Source organism: Embiotoca jacksoni, unplaced genomic scaffold, assembly GCF_022577435.1.
Source record: "Embiotoca jacksoni isolate LCO1_2020_lvr unplaced genomic scaffold, fEmbJac1.0.p SCAF_3, whole genome shotgun sequence".
In the NCBI taxonomy this organism is placed as follows: Eukaryota; Metazoa; Chordata; class Actinopteri; family Embiotocidae; genus Embiotoca; species Embiotoca jacksoni.
Genome location: NW_027185381.1, coordinates 23,427,690 through 23,448,122, shown reverse-complemented (window position 1 = coordinate 23,448,122; position 20,433 = coordinate 23,427,690). Strand labels below are relative to the sequence as shown.

General features: G+C 41.6%; 1 protein-coding gene across 1 annotated transcript; it reads left to right on the top strand.

Moving 5' to 3' along the window:
• Window positions 1-220: 220 nt before the first annotated feature.
• On the top strand, window positions 221-20,060 carry LOC138205985 (cyclic nucleotide-gated channel beta-1-like). The gene is made up of 35 exons (XM_069162391.1): window positions 221-279; window positions 388-484; window positions 835-854; window positions 944-1,046; window positions 1,828-1,852; window positions 2,043-2,133; window positions 2,231-2,337; window positions 2,439-2,499; window positions 5,789-6,088; window positions 6,409-6,558; window positions 6,677-6,721; window positions 8,408-8,487; window positions 8,743-8,942; window positions 9,085-9,115; window positions 9,478-9,893; window positions 10,018-10,219; window positions 11,059-11,266; window positions 11,400-11,414; window positions 12,260-12,295; window positions 12,718-12,816; window positions 12,968-13,122; window positions 13,526-13,771; window positions 14,411-14,619; window positions 14,782-14,832; window positions 14,915-15,001; window positions 15,225-15,289; window positions 15,478-15,600; window positions 15,882-16,023; window positions 16,172-16,331; window positions 16,427-16,524; window positions 16,668-16,751; window positions 16,844-16,962; window positions 17,231-17,377; window positions 17,607-17,805; window positions 17,901-20,060. The coding sequence occupies exons 1-35, from the start codon at window positions 221-223 to the stop codon at window positions 18,129-18,131; spliced, it is 4,461 nt and encodes a 1,486-aa protein (XP_069018492.1). The 3' UTR covers window positions 18,132-20,060.
• The last annotated feature ends 373 nt before the right edge of the window (window positions 20,061-20,433 follow it).

Here is a 20,433-nt window from a genome sequence, read left to right as displayed (position 1 = left end):
ATATATATATATATATCCTGCCTTCAAACATATACAGAGTAATTTCTGAGTATTTCTTTTCACACTTTTCTCTCTCTCCGACCTTCCAGGAATCTACAAAAAGCAAACAGGGTGAGGATTGTTCATAATTTCTCTTGTATTAGTTGCACTGCACTTTTATGCACACATAGATGAGTTTATAGGACTTGACTGCTTATCTTTTTTTTTATTAATATTTTCAATGTATCCCACAGGGAAGAGTCCCCAACTGAAAAACACAGATGAGGCTTCAGAGGACGGGTAAACCTTTTCTATCCACCTGCTTCCTGCTCAGTGTGTATATGTGTATGTGTGTAAATGTGTGTGTAGATACTGACATGTTATTCCCTGTATTCTCCTGTTTTATAGTCAGAACCAGACGGGAGTATTAGGCTGGCTGTCCAATGGCTTTGTCAGCGCTCTGCCGCAGCCGTCCAACTCCCTTCAAAACAACTCTGATGCCGGGGTGAGTTTGCAGAAGCCTGAGTGGATGTTTGGTCCATTAATAACAAGGTCAGAGTGTTTTTCTAGTGTTAACTGCAAATCAGAGTTTGGAGAAATATATAACTATTAATCAAAAGGAATTCAAGAAGCAGACATTTTGATATAAGATATTTTGGCTCAGCCAGACATGTCATTCATGACGTGGCTGCTTCCTGCTTCCATTTTATCAGAGGAGTGATCACACTTATTAATATTATTGTAACTATAAATGACTGGGAGTAAGAGGAAAAAGAGAGATGAATCTGTCCTATCTTGTTCGTAAAGCATTTATCTCAAATTTTTCTCTCATTCTTCCCTTTCTTTTCATACCAGCATGGAGAGAATGGAGAAAGGTAATGTATGATTAAACGACTGGTAAATATTAAATTAAATATATTCTCTGTGAAAGGTAAACTCAAGGCTGGTTTTTTTTGTCTGCCAGGTCTGGAGTGATTGGCTGGGTCACTCAGGGTCTGACCAACGTGCTGCCTCAGCCTGATGATAAGTACAAAGAGACCAAGGACACCAATGAGGAACACACAGAGGTGAGACAGGAGGACACGACTCTAATACTCTAGTGTAACATGTGGAGTGGGTCACTATGTCACCTTTTTACCTGCATATTCGAGTGCCATAAAACGTAATTTTAATATATTAAGCATAAAAAAACATCAATTTCCAGTTTCTTTAAAGTTAATCATCCTATTTCATATTTCTTAATGGTATTAATTCACATATAGATGAATACATATTCATCTATATACATATACATATACAAAATGGTAGAGTCAGCCAGACAACATCAGGAGATGCTGCGTCTTTACAATGTCACCCTTGACTGAAGCAACTTAATATCATCCCACGAGCTTCTAAGACTAATCATGTGTAAGGATTAAGTTCATAAAGGAATTTACAAAGGGGTTCATCCAGGTTAAAACCCTTCATTACCTTCTCTGCTATTTAAACCAGGCTCCTACCTGGACGCCTAGAAGCTGCATTCAGGCCAAAATGTTTCAAATCAATTACATGTTTAATAATTCTGGTGAGGATAATTATGCAGAGAAGTTGCAGAGTTAAAGTAGTGGAGTATGTGTGCCTCCATTAGTGATATTTATTTTCTTCCATGGTACAGGGCGACACATATAATCCATTTTTAATTGATAAAAACTCAGACATGTGCTAGAAGCAATGCAAAAACTGGTTAATTGAGTAGATTAGGATGGAAAAGGACAGAAATTTCAATAAATATGATAATTTTCTGGTATAAATACAATTTTTGTTTTGCAGTATTTGGATTTTAAATGCAATTTTGTTCTGCTTTCATAGGTGTATGAAGTTGAAACAATGCCAGGTATACATTTCTATTGGTTTTTTTTCTATTTACAAATATAATTGATTAATATTGATTGATTTAACAATATTGTCACATTAGAACAGTGTAATTAGAAATAAACTGTGTAAATTGGTGAGCAGAAAATAAAAAACTTTGTGTTATCTTAGAATGTCATGTGTTAATTGAGCTCCTTGGTCTGTTTATTCAGATTTTGATCCTCTTCCACACATCCCTGTGGTGGAGATGGTGTCAGATGAAGAGGCGTCGGAAGCTGATGTGCCCGCTCAGTTTCCTCCGAAGTGAGTACAAACCACCTCCTACAACACAATTATTGGCACGCAGTACATCCATTGTAGCATCTGATAATTGATGGGCCTTTGTTTTTGTCTGTTGCAGCATGGTGAACTGGATAAAGCACATGATCCCTCATCCGTCGATACTGCCCCCTGGTGCCATTCCCGGAGAACAAGCCACCAAGTCCTCCAGCTCCTCTCTGGACAAAAGTACTTCAACCCTAAAATAAAAATCTGACATTTTTGGCCTTTTTTATGATCCATATTTGTGAATCATTTGTGTGCAGTGATCTTTATGTCTCTCTCTGCAGTTCTGTCTCCACCTGAATCTCTCAGTGGCATCTCACTGGATACTGACAGCAAGGCCTCTGGGTGAGTCCACGGGATGAGATAACATTTGAATCATCTCCAAAGGGAAAGCACAGGGAGTGATGGATCAGCATTTTTAGGCTAATGAAGGCAGGTATTCTTACCTAGAGTGTTAGCCAAGAGGTCTTTTTAAGTAAGCCAATTTACACAATAACTGGAACACCATGTGTTTCTCTCCCTCTGCTATGAAAAGGCCTAATCTATATAAAAAAAAAACATTATAAGATTACCATTACTGGTAGTAACATCTGGACAGAGGTGAAATTAGGTCACTAATGTCAGAAATCTGAAGCACAGCTTGTCCAGCTGAGGCACAAGGAAGTTCACACATGAGGATCTTAATTGGCTTGTTTGACATCATCCACCTGTCTTACTGCACGAGACAGAGATGACTCTGAACAGACAGAATTTACTGATGATTTTCTGAGGAGTATGAAAAAATATATTATAAAACGCCTCTATTGAAGCATGTTCAGGACACTGATTTGTCTCTGCCGCAGTGTTGTTGGCTGGTTTGTGTCAGGACTGGGCTTGAAGATGCCTCAGCCTGCTATTCAACCTAAAGATGAGGCTGAGGTAAAACATATTTCCTGTTTTTCTTCCTTTATCGTCTATTTTTCTGTAGTATTGTTTTATTCCCATATTTTTCAACAGATTGGAGCTCATACTTGTGTTTTCTTTTTCTCTTTTAGAGTGCAACTGAAGTCCTACGGAAAGGTGAGTTCAGCTTTCATTCATTTACTTGTACTTTCCCGTAGTCTTAGAAAAACCCTCTGCTTTGTATTTTCTTGCCAATGCCACTGTTTGAGTGCTAAATTCAGTCAAGTGGATCAGTATCAGATAAATCAAAATGTCACCAGAGAGTAAACACCTCTTTAACAACATGTGGTGAATTTTATTCATTTCATCGCTGGTGAAATCTACCGGTCTTTTCTCCCTTTGAATCACTCCTGTGTATATTTAGAAAGTTATTGTGTCTTCTGTTGAAGCGCCCTCTTGTTTTTTCCCCCCATATAGTTTTTGAAGAGGTGTTGAAGAGGTGTTTGACGGTCGGAGCCTAACTCAGTCCCTCTTCTCCTTCTGTTTCAGGGGGGAAGGAGCTGCGAGCCCCTTAAACAGCAGGAGGAGACGACTGGGGGACGCTCTGATTCTCATAGACAGATAGACAGATAGACAGATAGACAGATAGACACATAGACACATTCCTGCTCAGTGCAGAAGGCAGCTGTAACCCAAGAATATACAGATATATTCAACTCACCTTACAGTTTCACATGAATGTATTATGACTTTGAAACATGTACTACATTAATCTTTGCATAATTAGATGTGTTTTTGTCTTCAGTCTCTGTTATTTCAAATTTGCACATTCTGTTTGCCACAGAAACACAACGCCATTAATTGGAAATTACTGTAGGTTTCATGCACAGACAGGATATTTTCTCTTACTGTATTGTGCTTTAAAGCATTTACAAGTCCACTGTATATTCATGTTGCCATTTTCATGTCTGGAAAAAGAGCATTAAGACATAAAAAGATTGTGCACGGATCATCATAAATTTTAAAATAAACATGATTGATTTCTTTCCCGTCAGAAACGTTGAAATGATGGTTAAATGGCAGCTACGTTCATTGATTGTTGTATTATATGAGGATAAAGTTTAATCTCATGTATATCTGTATATTTCCTTGAATTACTATGGAGGAAAGTGTTATGTACGTTTGATTTTCAACCTCTTAAGTCCTGTTCCGTAAGAATCTTTTATCTTTTGTGCTCAAAGACAGCTGAGTTCAGTTTGGGTCATAATCATGTTGCAGTACATCTGAGCTTTATCAAGGGTTTAGTTGAGCTGAATTTGAACACAAATATAAGAGAAGTAGATGCATTATGAGACTGACTTTGATCCACTTGATCTGTTTCTTTGGCCTTGAACTGTGACATGTAGCCTGCAGGTGTGCTGTTGTGTAGTTCCAGCGGGTTTGATTTTGAATGAACACCCATAAAAGCTCGCAAAGAAAACATCTTGTCATGCAGAGAATGTAGTAAACACATAATGTAATGCAAGTATACTACAGAAATAATAAAGGTTCGGTATGTGAACTGATTTATGTGGTGCCTTTATCAATTACCCATCTTAGAAATCTCGATATACACAGATAATATCTGACCGCATCTGTACAATATGTTACATCTTTTTTTTTTTTACCACTGTGTTGCCTCCACACCTCAAATTGTACAACAGTAAACACTGTGATTGGGAATAGTGTGAACACCAGACATGAGAGACACTGCATGTCAAATTTGACATTTTGCTTGCATCTATTTTGCTGGCATAACATTAACAATCTTCTTTCAGTCGAGTGTTTATTTCACTGCACTTTGTGTATTTGCCTCAACAGAAATTCACAAAGAGTTGGCCTATATAAAATGTTGTATAAATCAGGCTATGAATGATAAATAAACAAAGCCCTCATTAATAACCCTCAGAATATAGACCGGAATAAAACTGGAAACTGTGTGTGTAAGTGCTACAAAAGTGGAGATTTCTAACTTAGTGTGAGAATTTTGAGAAAATTGCCTTTTATTTTTCAATCCAATCTTTAAAGGACATCAATATTACATATAGTTATTAAACATTTTATTCCAAAATTTCAGTGAAAACGGAATTATTTTTTTTTAATGGCAGTTGGTAGTGTTTTCTGATTTATAGTGACATAAAGATACATCTATAATCCCTTCAGTAAAAACTTTTGACTATAGTATGTCAACAAAATGAAACAAGAACTTTAAACCTGGCTTTTATGTTTTAGATTCCTGTTCTTATATGCAAATCAGTGCATATTTAATTAGATAATCCATATTTGCTGATTAAAAAATAAAACTGGTGAAAAATCGTTATACAAAAAAATAACTGCCTTAATATAAATAATTCACTTGGGAAGTTTCAAGGTTATATCTATTATTATATATCAATATTTTTCTACCCAATTCACCCGTAGTGTCTTGCCTTAAAACCCGAGCAAAAAACAAAACTGCCTCCCAGGGATGAAGTAGAAATTCAAATCACTGCTAAAAATCTATCAATCACAGCAATCAGATGCAATTATAACTGGATGAAAAGTATATCAGCACCTTTAAAGTATCTATGTTAGAAAAAAAACTTAGACCCAATTATATCAATTAAAACTTAAAACGTAAAATCCCTCAATATTTGCACATCCGCCAGATTGTTCAAATTTCTTACACGGAAAGTGATTCTTCACATCCTCTCACAGCGTCATCCAAACTCAGACCTGACATGGTGCTGGAGGACGTGGAGTCAGACAACGAGGATCAGCAGAAGGAACGTCCTAAAGCTGCCGTCCCGGCTGCGTCTCCGAACCCGCCACCAGCGGCGGCGACGCGGCCGTCGCAGTCCAACTCGGTACAGCCGGAGAAGTCCAGCAACTCCAACACTGAGCCACAACGGGCAGAGAGTGTGACAAAAACCTCTCTGGAGGATGCCGAGACTCAGACGGGCCGCTGGACGCCGTTTATTGAAAGCATCAAGAAGGAGGCTGAGGGTGTGGCCTTGGCTACCATGGAGGAACGGTAAGGAAGGCGGAGAACGAGAGGGTGGAGAGCTGCAGCTCCTGTTATATCAAATAACTGGAAATGAATTAAGAAGATTGATTAAAATCTGGGAAACCAAGTCCTAAAGCTTAGTCACATATATCGCAGCTTTCCCTTATTTTTAAATATCACCTGTCTTCATAGTGCATTTAAGAGCTTAATCACACAGCATCAGCAATTATACCGATCCCATTAAAGGAGTAGATATGAGGTAGATACACGGCACAGAGGTCAAAATGCAGCAAACAAAGCAAAGTTGACCAAGTTTGGTAATATCAGTGTTTTGTGTTTCCTTTCAGCCTGCTGCAGGAGAGGATTGACATGACTCGTATGGCTGAGGAAGTGGCCCGGCACACAGCTGAGATGGCGATCAGACAGCTGGCCGGCGAGGGACAGTCCATCAAACTCTCACTGGGGAGTCAGGAACTGCTGGAAGAGCCCGAAGTCGAGTAAGATCTTGCAGAGAAAGAGACAAAAAAATTGTGTTTTATCAGGCTTTTTAATTGATTTCGGCAATGAGAGCCTCCTTGTGAAGTGACGTGACGCTGTGTGTTCACATATGACCAGACTTCAAACGCCACAAGAAGAGGAGAGCGAGGTGGAGCCCAGAGAGTAAGAACTGAACTGATGACATTTTTTTGGGGGGGGGTCAAAGGTCACTGGGACCTCATAAAACACATTTGAGGGCATAACTCAAGGGTTAATCCTCTAATCATGACAACATTTCCCACAAATGTCCCATAGGATAAAAACAATGAAGCGAGGACATTTTAGATTGGCGGATGAATATCCACAACCACTATGCAATAATAAATTAAGCAAGTTTAATATTAATATCCGGCAATATTTCACCATATTTGTATATTATCACTAACGCCTTAAAAATAGGTAGTGTTTGATATTGCAACTGGTGGAGGTGAAGGTGATCTAAGTTAGGCTACTTTATAACTTTAAGTAAAACTTTTTTTTCTGCTTGAAAAATTAACCTTTATTAAAGCAAACCGCGATGTTAAAATGTCGTCTAAATTAATGTAAATTAATATCAAACTAACAACAGTGAACCTAAACAATTAATTTCCCTGTGTCACGCCGACGGAGCAGTCAGCAGGTCCCAAGTCCCGCGGGTTCTCGTTACGTCATGTCAGCCGCGCGCTGCCTCAGCACCACAGCGCTGTGTCATAGCAACCACCGCTTCCCTTGGCAACAACCGAACTCTACCCCCCCTCTTCTCCCCGCTCTCAACCGTTCCCTTGGTAACAGTGCTGCTTGCTTCGCTTTACAGGGAAAAATGATGGACGGACGAAAACATTTCCCCCCGTTGTTATTCCACAATTTGTAAAAAAAAAAAAAAAATCACCTGATAAGGTTTCACGCGTCCCCACGGCCGAGTCCGTGCCACCGGTCGTGTGTCGATGCTCGTGGACATTTTGTGTCTGGACTATTAACGACGAATAAATATTTGACGGAGAAAGTGAGTACCGTTCGTCGCGCTTAGGTAATGGATCAATACATGTTTTGAAATGAGCAAGTTTGACCTCTTTTCTTTTTTTAACTTATCTTCATTACTATTCCGATTTAAACACGTAAATGTAGTGTTATGTAAGCGTGTCTGTTACAGGTGGTCACCGAGTCCGTGAATTTAAGCCAACAGCAGAGAAAGAAAACAAAAAAAAAACACCGAGTGAAGTTTCTACTTCCATTATTTTAAAATATTGACTGTTTTGACGGAGGGAAAAACAACAAAAAAAGGGTTTTGTGTTTCAGTGTGTAGACTTTCATGCCAATGAGAACAAGTGAGGAGGGAATACATCTTTAAGTTACATTTTTCATGCCTGAAGCATCATAAGGGAGGTCTACGAAACGTGTAATTTACACCACATTACACTGAAACACACAACTGAATGTGTTGAAACGTTTATAAGATAGAAGATTAAAAAATAAAATAAAAAAAAAACACGCTTAATAAATGTTAAATTTGGTTATTTATTCAATAAGCCTCCACCACAGGCCTTAAAGTCCAGTTTTACATTATTACCTTATGTCACACAAAAAAATATACTTTTAAATAGTGAGCCAGATTGAGTGTCTTTATTTACACTCATAACATTTTAAACGTGTTTCTGAACCATACAAATCGTACCACCATGCCCATCCCTTACTGTACTGTCATACTCTTTTAACAGAACCAGCTGTCAGTAAATTGACCAAGCTGTTTGCCAGCTCAATAGTGGGACCAATGTGGGATCCCCTTTCACCGCCGGACTATCTAACTACTTGTCCACTTGTCTTGTCCCACAGAGAGAACGAGGACTGTGCTGAGGAGGAGGAGGAGGAGGAGGAAGAAGCGGAGACAGAGGAACCTACCGCCAGGGAAACAGGTACAGAGCAAACTAATCGAAGCAGTATCCAGACACCCCAGCCTGGTTTCAATCTCAGCCACTTAATTCAAAATCTTTTCTCCTATTTGCTGTATTTCTGTAATGTCTGTATCATCAATATTCTCCTGGAAAATTGTTTTACAACTATTTTCTCACTGTTGACAGTTGTATGATGCATGCAATGGAATTGTTGAGTTTTCTAATATTACCTGGAGGCTAAATGTCCAGAATTTTGCAATAAAAAAAAAAATCTAGACTCAAACGAGGAGCCAGAACCACAGCAGACCTCACCCTCTCCACCTCCAAGTCCTGAACCGGAGGATAACTCTGAACCAGAACCAGAACCAGAGACCGACGCCCAGGAAGGCAGTCCAGACGCCGAGCCTGTAACCAAGCAGCCACAGAAAGCAGAAGACGGCGATCAAGCCGCTGACGCTGACAAAGCTCCTGAAAAGGTGATGTCTGCGTGATGGACATTTACTGTGATGAAGGCATCTGTCCATTCCTGCCCTCTCTTTTCATGCTCAACAAGTTTGAATCAAAAGACCTTTTCTCGTAAAAAAAAAAAAAATCCTCATAGACTTTGTGTTGTTACAGGAGGAGGAAGCTGCGGGGGAAGGGTGTGATGGTACGTACTGTTTTTAGTCTGATTCTTTCACGACTGCGGTGAGAGCTAATATACCACTATTGTAAACGGCCCTTTTATGCCTTGACTGGTTGCATTGTGTTGAACCGAGAAGCTGCTTAACCGACAGCCATTCTACATGCTCGTCTACATTTGTGTTCATCGGTGCATCTCTGTCTAATCAGAGTAGCTGTCAGACTGTACATTTAATCCGATGACCGTCAGCATGATTATCATCCACGCAGTACAAGTCTGACATTGTCATTCCGACTGACTGCACTGCTGTTTTTTTTAATAGTGTCCATCTCCCACCCGGCTTGTATTCTGCCTGACTATATCTGCCTATCCACCTGTCTCCTCCATAGTTCCAGTCAGCTGCGATGCACTTAAGAGCTGCCTGATGCGCATTCCTCACGCCTCCGAGTACCTCGGCAACATCAGCGCGTTCTTGAAAGAGAACGGCATCTCCCCTCCCAAGTTACCTTCCATGCCTAAGCTACCCACCCAGCTCTCTGACGTTACCAGCTACTTACCCTCGCTTCCCCCCGAGTTACGCCAAGAGTTCTCCCAGATCCGGCTCACGCAGGTCCCCCGAAATATCATCCAGACTCTGACTGAGCTTTGGCCCAAAAACGAGGAGGGCTTAGTGGGCCCCGATCTGTCCAGTCTGTCCCAGAGCTTTTCAAGCATCCCGCAGAAGCTCTCCGAGTTCCCCGGCCGAACGCAGCAGTACTTCCTGAACGTCCGAAACCGCCTCAACAGTCTTATGCCTCAAGATGCCTAAGAAACAACAACAACAACAACAACAACAACAGCAAAAACAGAAGCAAGACAAGAACCAAGATGTAGAACTCAACCGGCTAGTGCGACACTCCCCTCTCCCTCCTCCTCATCATCATCCTCAGCTGCGGTCCCGCTCCCCGTCTCCATCCTCCCCTAACGGTAGCGCTCTCGAGTTGCCCAACGTGCCATCCTATTCACGCCTGCCACCCATCGTCAGCCCGCCATCCAAGCAGCTCAGCTGCCTGTCGCGGCAGCTGTCTGGTCTCTCTAACCCGGCATTCTTCATCGAAGATGACTCAGACATTTCACCAATAAGACCTGCAGGTGAATCCACATCAGTGGGGAGTTGACTGTCCTCTGCTGTGACATTCCTTGTATATACCTGAACTCAAGTCATTATAACTAAACTGTTTTTTCATCACATGTGGGATTGGAATATATTGGGTCTAAAATTCAATTGACAGGCGACTAAAATTGTATTTGATCTGAAGATAATCAGAAGCAGTAAATGATTTTTGAGTTCAGATGTCATGGTGTGTTCAGGAGTATAGGACGGCTGTCAGGATGAAACTGTAGCTGTTTTGTGTTGTGTTAGAGGATTTTTATATGTTTGCGTTGTCTCGTGTGTTGTTTCGGTTAACAAAACCTTTAATGTCGCCACTTGGTTACTCATTGAAGTCAGAAAACAAGGTGTACATTCACAGCTTCGAACTATTCCACTGTTATCAAGAAAAAAACAACATGATTCAGACTGTGGCCGCCCTTTGTCAGCTTTGTGTGTAACAGACTGTCCACAGCGTACGGCGAGGCAGCACACTGGCTGCTGACACTTCGTACGTACGTAGCGAGGAGGACAGAATGATGACAGTGTGTCATGGACCAGATTAACCAAATGAGTAAACTAGTCCTCATAGCTATCGGGGCACTCTTATACATGTTCTAGTTCACAGGTGGATCCTTTTGCATTAGCTTGGTGTAGGTCCTGCTAAATCTGCCCATCTCCTGTCCTGCTCTGCTGCTACTTGGAACTGTGACCTGTCTCGCCCCCTTGACGTACTTCGCATTTAACATTCACGTCTTGCAAGTGGACGTAACTCAGTTTTGCTTCAGCGCTAATATACTGTGTGAACTAAATGACAACATGTGCATGTCAAACTCTCCAGAGAGCTCCAGCCTTAGCCTTCGTCCAGCTGTCAATGTAGAGGATGTTGACTCGGTTCACGAGAGAAGAGGAGCGGGAGGAGCGGGAGGAGGAGGAGGAGGAGGAGGAGGAGGGGAGGAACAGAGTAATATCCCCAAAATCCTCACCCCACAGGACCCCAAACTTACAACGCTGACCGTCCCTGTGACCCCATCAGTAGGTCGTCAGAGGTGAGCAATGAGTTACCTTGGTCTCTGACTTCTTTGGTTTTGTTCTGTAGACACCGTCAGACTTCCTGTTTATCTGGCTGTACACTGAAATATTTCTTATCTCTTTCTCTCCCATCATGCTTTGCATCTTCAGTAAAGGCGATAAAGAGTAAGAACACTGCATGGAACTATAGATGTATACTTTAAATAATGTATGTGCATTCATGGCAATACATGTCAGTACACAGTGATGGAAAGCAGCATCACTGGGATATTTGTGTCAAGGTGCTAGCAGTGAAGCATTTTAGTCCAAAAGGAGATCAAATATTTATGAGTGACAAAATAAGATTGCAAAAAAAAACATTTTGTCAAAGAAATCAATTATGAAACTTATCATTTTATTCCAAAATCCATCCTTCTGGAATAAAATGCTCCACACTGTTTTCAAATCGTCTTTAGTACTGTTTGTAATCTACTCTACTGCCCTCTACTGTCCATCCTCTTGCTGTGCAGTCTCTCCGGAGTCAGTAGAAGTGTTCCTGTGGTGTCTATGTCGAGTGTCCTGCACAAACAAAGAGTGTGTCAACATGTCAGTTGCTTAGCAAAATCTGAGATTTCTTTCAGTTTGGTTTTGAGGCTATTAGTCGTCATCTCTTCTGCACAATAAAAACGCCGCCAAATGACAAGCAAAACAGCCTGAGTGTTTCTGCAGATTATGTGAATTGTTGTGGAGTTAAATTGTTTGAAAGGACGTTGAGTGTTTCCTGTATTGCGATTGTTGTTCTGTTGTGAAGTGTGATGGTGCTGTTCACTTTTGCATGGCTTTTAATAACGTATCAAAAAGTCAATAAATAAATGCATGACAATCTTGCACGTGCATCTTCACTGTGTCTCGTGCTTGTTCCTGGTTATCTGCTTCTTGGAATAACATCCTGTTTTTCCCCTGACACACACACAACCCTCCCCATTCCCCCTCTCTCCTAAAAAAAAACCTGCTCCGACCATTGACGGCAGTAGTGGGAGGAATCGTAGGACTATCTGGACAAAGATGTAAGATATCCACACCTTCCTGGTGTCCATTTATTTCTTCATGTATTTATCCTGCCATCCATATTTTGTCACCGTTCATTAATCTGTGTATTTTTCCATCTAGATTGATCAGTTTTTGCCCATTAACTCATTCAAAAGTAATTTTCTGTTTTAATTCACCTCTAGTCATGAATTCAGATTGAGAACTAAAGCAATGAGGCAGCATGTAGATTTTATTTTTCTTGGAGAAAGATTACCATTTTTTTTCAAGGATTTTTTTTTTTAAGTGTTATGAGAAAAATGTGATTCTGTGTTTTCCTCTAACATTTACAAATACCACTTTACACAGTGTGCTGTGAAGCCACAACAGAGAACGAACAATAATCTAACCTTCGTCGTAAAAGTGAAGCAATGATGTTGCTGTGTCTACTTAACTTTAACAGTAGGAGGCTACGTTCTCAAAGTGAAGATGATGATGACGAAGGAAGCATCCCCGTCAGAGCGTGGCCGAGCCAGTCCAGCCTGCACAGCACGGATGACATGTGACTATTGCGCACGCACACACACACACACACACACGCACACACACACACACACACACACACACACACACACCTAACAGAGAGCTAACATGTCATCTACTGTACGGACATTCACAGCAATAAAAATCAGTGTCATCTAATTTTCTCACAGTCTGAAAGAACGTCCGGCGTCTTCAGCCAGTCAGACCAGCACCGTGGTCAACGAGCGACTCCAGGAGCTCGTCAAGATGTTCAAAGAGAGAACAGAGAAGGCGAAGGAGAAACTCATTGAACCAGACAGCTCAGATGAAGACAGCATCGTTCCCTGTGAGTGAGAGTCTCTCTTTCTTTCTCTCTCCCATCCGTTCACGCACTGACGTACAACACGAGTATGAGAAGTGAAACATATCAAAGAAACACTCAGGGTGGATAGCGGTTTGTATTTGTAGTTGCAGCTGTGGCCAGGCGTTACAAAACATTTCAATTCCAGGTTGAAAGAGTCAGTTTCATCTCTCAGTGAATGCTTCCGTAGCACAAAAACATCTGAACTTAATTTAGTTAAGTGGTTCCCAAAGAAAGTACACTCTTGATATTCAAGTCATGATTTCTTTCTGTATCTTCTGTAACTTGGTTTGCTCACTAACAAATATCTCAACTGAATGATGTGTGTTCTCTAACACGACACTACGACTTCTGACCTTTTGTCCATTACTCTCCCACCTCTCCTCAGCTCCTCCTCAGCCCCCGGCTCCTCAACCCGCTCCCAGAGGTGGAGCACCGGACGGGGAAGAGAAGGAGAACCAAGCAGGTCCGTCGGGAGGAGGAGGAGGTGGAGGAGGAGGAGGAGAAGAGGGAGTAGGAGAGGAGAGTGGGTCAGAGGAGGAGCAGTCTAGCCGCTGCTGCAAGGTGAAAACTCCTCGGTGCATACGAGCCTGTACGCACTTCCGCTTCCCTGCCAGCATCGACCCTTTCACCAGTGAGAACCCAGCCGGACACGCCTCCCGCTTCAGTGCTCTGCTGTACAGCCGAATCTCCTTCACTCAAACTACTTACAAATGAATGACTAACACCCAAAATCTAAAATTTTTCAGTCTGACACAATTTATCTTCAGTAACACTTATAAACATTTTTGGAAACACATTTATTAAGTTAATCCCCAAAAGAAACGAAACACAAGAAATATCTTTGACATATTAGGAGGTTTGGGTGAAGGTGAATTGACTGGACTATCCTGTGGTTTCACATGTGTTTCCTGCCATCTGCTTTTCACCTTTTCTTTTTTTCCCTTTACTTTCATATTCAAGGACTTTGTGAGCCCGTCAGTTTTTTAATTTTTAACATTTTTTTTTTATTTAGCTCAAAAGAAGCTTCCAAATAATGCAAATTTTTCTCAATAACTGATCTTAAATCCTGCTTATTTGTTGCAGTATTACTGCCATCAGTTTGTAGTTTACATTGTATGATGCTGCTTGCTTAGTGACCATCGCTTGTTCGGTGAATATTAAATGATTCCAGTCTGTCCTGACTTTCACTCTCCACCGATATCGATTGTCTGATCGTTTAATCCTCTAATTTCTCCATGTCTTTCCTCCTCTCATCTCGTTCCCTCGTCAGACCTGATGTACGTGCTGTGGCTGTTTCTGGTGTGTCTGGCCTGGAACTGGAACGTGTGGTTCATCCCGGTGCGCTGGGCCTTCCCCTACCAAACCCCAGACAACATTTGCTATTGGCTGGTGACCGACTACGTGTGCGACCTCATTTACATCCTGGACATCACCATTTTTCAGCCGCGCCTGCAGTTTGTGTGCAGTGGGGACATAGTGGTGAGTGGAAGCCATCACACTGATACGGTAGTCATCTGGGATCATAGAAATAGAAACGTCGATTTCTGAAATAGCAGGAAATACAGTTTTGTAATGAAGTTTAAAAAAAACTGTCAATGGCCAACTGACATTTATTATAATATTGATTTAATTTCATTACAGTGTGACAAAAAAGAGATGAGAAAGAACTACATGAAAACCAAACGCTTCAAGGTAAATATTTAGAGGGCTTTGTGAAAGTCTGATTTTGAGTTGTGGAAACAATAACTGAAGTGAGGTCATATCTTTTTTTCAGTTTGATGTAGCCAGCCTGGTTCCCCTGGAGCTCTTCTATTTTAAAACCGGCATCAACCCTCTGCTTCGCTTACCCAGACTCCTGAAGGTGAAACCCCAGGACTGCATGTGTTTATTAGATTTACTGAACCACACACAACCATGTCACACGGACAGTGTCAAAAACCACATCAGCAGCAACGACAGCATCATAGAAAATAACAAGTTCATTTCCAAAGCTTGATGTCAGATTTAGCCCATTTAGTTGTCATTGTTTCAAATGTTTGAAAACCAATTGTGAAACCAAGCTGTTCTCTGTCCATATCCCCCAGATCAAGTCCTTCTATGAGTTCAACGAGCGTCTCGAGGCCATCTTGACCAAAGCCTACATCTACAGGTCTGCTGCAAACTGATGCCACCTATGTGCTACCTATGTTTTTAATCTTTATCACATACCAGTACATTAATGGTAGGAAACATGAAGAAGGCCATCAAGAGACAGAGATGTCAGCCAGTGACTCAGCTGAACAAATAACAGGTTGAATATATTCAGTTAATGCAGATGCATCATTCTCTGTCCCTCAGGGTGATCCGTACCACCACCTATCTTCTTTACTGCCTCCACTGTAATGCCTGCCTCTACTACTGGGGCTCTGCCTTCACAGGACTGGGGTCTACCAAGTGGGTGTACAATGGCGAGGGAAACAGGTTGGTGGGAAACACACACAACAGTTAAAATACAACAAGTAAAGACAAGTGAGGACAATGTGAACTCAAATAAAGAAAGTCACACTTGACTTTGATTTGAGCCTGTATTCCTGAGGTCTCACAAACCATCTTACAGTGAGTTTTTTTTGGTCTATTTGGAGTGCTTATTTTGATTTTTATTGTACACCTTTTATTTAAAAACTCCTGCCCATTGTGTTGGTTTGCAGATGTTTTCTTTTCCTGCCTCGTCCCAATGGCTCATTCCTTTCTCTCCGCTTCAGTTATATTCGCTGTTACTACTTTGCGGTGAAGACCCTGATCACTATTGGGGGTCTGCCAGATCCCACCACCCTGTTCGAGATCATCTTCCAGCTCATCAACTACTTTGTCGGAGTCTTTGTCTTCTCCATCATGATTGGACAGGTAGATTGAGAAGTGTAAAAAAAAAACCACAAAAAACACCCCTGGTTGTTTACCATAATTATGTATTTCATGCAGCATGGACACTAACACATCATAGATTTACAAATTTTATTGTTTGATTGACAAATTTTGCTCATTTGTCCGTCAGATGCGTGACGTGGTCGGTGCAGCCACCGCAGGTCAAACCTACTACCGCACCTGCATGGACAATACCATCAAATACATGTCCTCCTATCGCATCCCAAAAGATGTCCAGAACCGCGTCAAAACCTGGTACAACTACACCTGGCAGTCGCAAGGCATGCTGGGTAAGGAGGACATTTTGCTGTATGTGCATGTCGGGATGTGTCTTATACGCACGACCTTTCAGTCACTCTCTGCCGTTTGCTGTTCGTCCTTCCAGATGAGCAGGAGCTGCTGACTCAGCTGCCAGATAAAATGCGTCTGGACATAGCCATAGATGTCAACTACTCCATCGTGAGCAAAGTCCCTCTGTTTCAGGTAGGATTTCCTTTCCAAATACTGAAGAGTAAAGCAAAGTGTGCATGATAGAGGTTGGTTTTCGAACACCTACAATGCCGAAGGTCATCCACTGCTTAGTGAGGATGTCATTTTTCATATTTTTCGTCTTCCCTTCTTGACAGGGTTGTGACAGACAGATGATTTTCGACATGCTAAAAAGCCTACGCTCCGTCGTCTACCTACCTGGCGATTATGTCTGCAAAACGGTACGTGTGGCCCGTACGAGGCAGCTCTATCAACATGTTTTCTGTTGTCTTTGTGTCTCTCATCGCCTGCCTCTGGTTTCTGTACCGCTCAGGGCGAGGTAGGCCGGGAGATGTACATCATAAAGGCAGGCGAGGTGCAGGTGGTTGGAGGACCGGAGGGGAGGACGGTGTTCGTTACTCTCAGAGCAGGATCGGTCTTTGGAGAGATCAGGTAAGGAGGTGTTGTGCAACGAGAAAAAAAAAAAATCATTTTAATAAGTTAAACAAGATAATGTATTTTTTTGTGTGAAAAAAAACAATCAAACAGAAACATTTTAAAACATGGCTGAAAGAGATCTTAAAGTTCTTTCACATTATTGAGTGGACTAGCAGAAAAAAACAACATTACAATATTATGAAGAGCTTCTGCTTTCCTGAAATGTAAATGTCAAACGTGGTGGAAAACGCTAGTTTGAACCATTCCTTTGTCTGATTGGCAGTTTGCTTTCAGTCGGCGGGGGCAACAGGCGCACAGCCAACGTGATTGCTCATGGCTTCGCCAATCTCTTCATCCTGGAAAAAAAAGACCTGAATGAGATCCTGGTCCACTACCCCGAATCCAAGAAACTGCTCCGCAAGAAAGCCAGGTTAAACATGAATGGGATCACACGTTACTGATTATAATAAGTCTTGAAACAACAGCAAGAGTTAATATGCAGATTATTTTACTTTCCGCTCTGTTTATGTCCTATGTTAGTGCAGTATAACTTCCTGGATTATTTCTTCAATCAAAATGGTTCTCAGACAACAGCTTTGCCTGCAAGTATTTAATCATTCCAGTGTTTGTTAGTTTGATCGTTGCTGTCTCAACCACAGGAAGATGCTCACCAAGGGAAAGAAACCTGAGCCCAAAGAAGACACTAAGGAGGCCCCTCGGGTACCGGCGGCTCCTGTCAGGCCCGAGACCCCCAAACTGCTGAGAGCAGCGCTTGAGATGACCGAGAAATACTCTGGACTTAAAGCAGCCCTGACTAAAGTCAAGGAGAAGACCAACAAGTCCAGTATCTCATTACAGGTAAATCAACCAAAACTAGAAAAAAAGGGTCTCCTTTATTGTTTTTAAGTCAATTTAGGAAAGTTCATCTCTGTTCTGTTCTGTTCGTCTGTCAGCCGTCCATCTCCTCCTCCCTGCCTCCTCCATCCCCCGCCTCCAGCTCCGGACCCGACAGAGACGTGGACACGCCGTCACCCGTCTATGCCGGCCCCGCAACATATCGCTCGGCCTCCCGTGCAATGCCCAAGTCTTCATCACAGTGCCACGACGACGCCATCGAACAGGAGGGTGACAGTGAGGGTGAAGGGGACGAGGGCGGGAAGAGGAAAGAAAAGAAGTTGCGATGACTTTCTAAAAGATGTAGGAAGAGGAGTCGTTAGAGTACAAAGAAAGGAAAGAGGAGTGAGGAAGGTTGAAACAGAAGAAAAAAAAAAAGAAAAAGAGGACTTTTTTCTGCACTTAAGCATGAGAAAAATGGAGAGGAAGAGTGACATAAATATGGAGGGTGTCCAAATAATGAAATAGCAATCAAAATAACCATGAAATATATGCAGCCAAGTATAACAGGATGGCATGTTGGAACAAAAAGTCAAAGAAGGTGTTGAAAAGGGAGATGTACAAAAACTGTGACGTCTTATTGTGCAAAATAATAATAACACTTGTCTTTGCCGTGACTGACAGTCTGGCTGCTCGGCCTCAGCCACTCTGAAGGGCGGACCAATTAGCGACCGGTATCGGTGGTTAACCGCGTTTGTCCCGCCCCTCCTTTACTCTAATTGGACGGCTGGTGACGAGGGCAACTCTCGATGACACTCGGCACCTCTGCTGGCGCTCATTAAAATCAACTTTAAAAACAATGTGCTCAGGAAAAAAAAAAAAAAACGTTGGTGGGCACGGTAGGTAGTTGCAGCGGTGGCAGAGTGTCGGCCGGTTTCGGCGCCAGCTGATTGGTTGAAATGAACCCGAGGTCGACGCCCAGTGGGAAGGAACGTCTGCAAACGATTCTCTTGGGAGCGTCCCCAGACCCATATATTCAGGGAGTGAAAAACATAGGCCTGGTTATGATACTAAAATATTTCCAAGCAGATGGAAAGTGTCTCCACCAGGTCCATATCCATGTTTGTTAAAGGTGAAAACGGTGAAACTGTATCCAGACATGGGACGTAGAATAATTTCCAATGGGCCGGAGTTTGAATAGCGCTGCTCTACATTATAGCCGAATAGACCACTATGTACAGTAAGTCGTACGGTTGTATCAGTAGACTTTAAACGCCGGTATATTTCGTCTCTTACATGTTGTGGGCGTTCATGTCTCTCTGGTTTTTCAAGCTGGGCTCCTGGAAACTCCAGATTCATTGTTTTATTTTGTCTTTCAACCTCAACACACTGGAACCGTCTTAAGCTCCCTTTCAGCTCATCTTATGTTGGAGGAAATTAGTCCTCACCCGATTACCTCTTGGGAATTTAAGCGCATTTCCATCACCTCCACCGAGTTGTTGAACTCTATGCGGGATGGTACATTAACTCAGACCGGAAATCTCTACAGAACCGAACTTCGTTTTTGCTGCTGTTGTTGTTCGCTGAATGTTTACTGATTATTTTGTAAACTTGAAAGTTACACTACTGTATGCCTTATATTTTCGACTGTGTTGTGTTGGCGTCAGTAGCTTACACAGCTGATGTTTTTACAAACTGGTTTGAAAAGCAGACCAAGTAAAGCTTGTAGGCTCGTTCATGTTATAGCAACACAGTCAAAAGAAATATTACAGATATATGTTGATAGTTCAGTGTAAAGTATTGTTAGATTTTCAGTCTGTCTTCGACCACTAATCATTTGAGAAGCATCATGTGATGTAGTTATCATTGTTTTACATATCCTGCTACGGTTAATGTTCTCTTCATGTTTCCTTTAATGTTTGTTTTGTACAATAATGTAAATATGTTTTGGGGGAAATTTAGATCGAACACATTTTCGTTTTACCTCATGTAAAATCACTGTGCTGTTTGCAGTATCACGAGATATACATGAAATGCTACATGTTTAATTTGTGCTAATGCGTTTTTGATGCAGTAATGATGTGATGAAATATCCGTCCTGTATATACATGTATTGATTATTACAGCCTTAGAAGAAGGGCACATAAACCAGCTAACCATACTGCCAGACAATCTGTAGAAAGAAATCCATTTTTTTTTTTCTGTATGGACCGGGCTACACGAGAGAATTTATCAGTGATGTAACTCTGTCTTTTGTAAATTTTATTCAAATAAATGAGTTTTCATCATATTTTATCCTCGGGTTTTATAGCTACGAGCTGGTTTTGAGGCAAAAAGCAAATGGCTTGACAAACAACACACCAGGCTGAAAAGTCTAAAACCTCAAACCTCAAACGAAACAGGAAACATCAGATTTGCAGTGAATGTTCTCCAAGCCAGTTGTCCTCATTTAAGATTTAATGTGGTTTCTGCTTTAAACCGCGAACTGGTTTCTTCATTTGTCTCGTAAAATAGGCCAGCGGATGTTTTCCTGAAGTTATTGCAGTGGTAGAAGTTCATGTACTGGACTTAAGTACAAATTTAAAGTATGAGAATATAATCTTTTCTTCAAACTTTCAAAAAAAAAAAAAAAAAAAATGTATCACCACATAA

Coding starts and splice junctions, on each gene's coding strand:
- LOC138205985 (XM_069162391.1), top strand. CDS start 221: ATGTATCCCACAGGGAAGAGTCCCCAACTGAAAAACACAGATGAGGCT. Junction 9,894..10,017: donor GTCTTATGCCTCAAGATGCC/TAAGAAACAACA, acceptor CATCATCCTCAG/CTGCGGTCCCGCTCCCCGTC. Junction 16,024..16,171: donor TCTCCATCATGATTGGACAG/GTAGATTGAGAA, acceptor TTTGTCCGTCAG/ATGCGTGACGTGGTCGGTGC.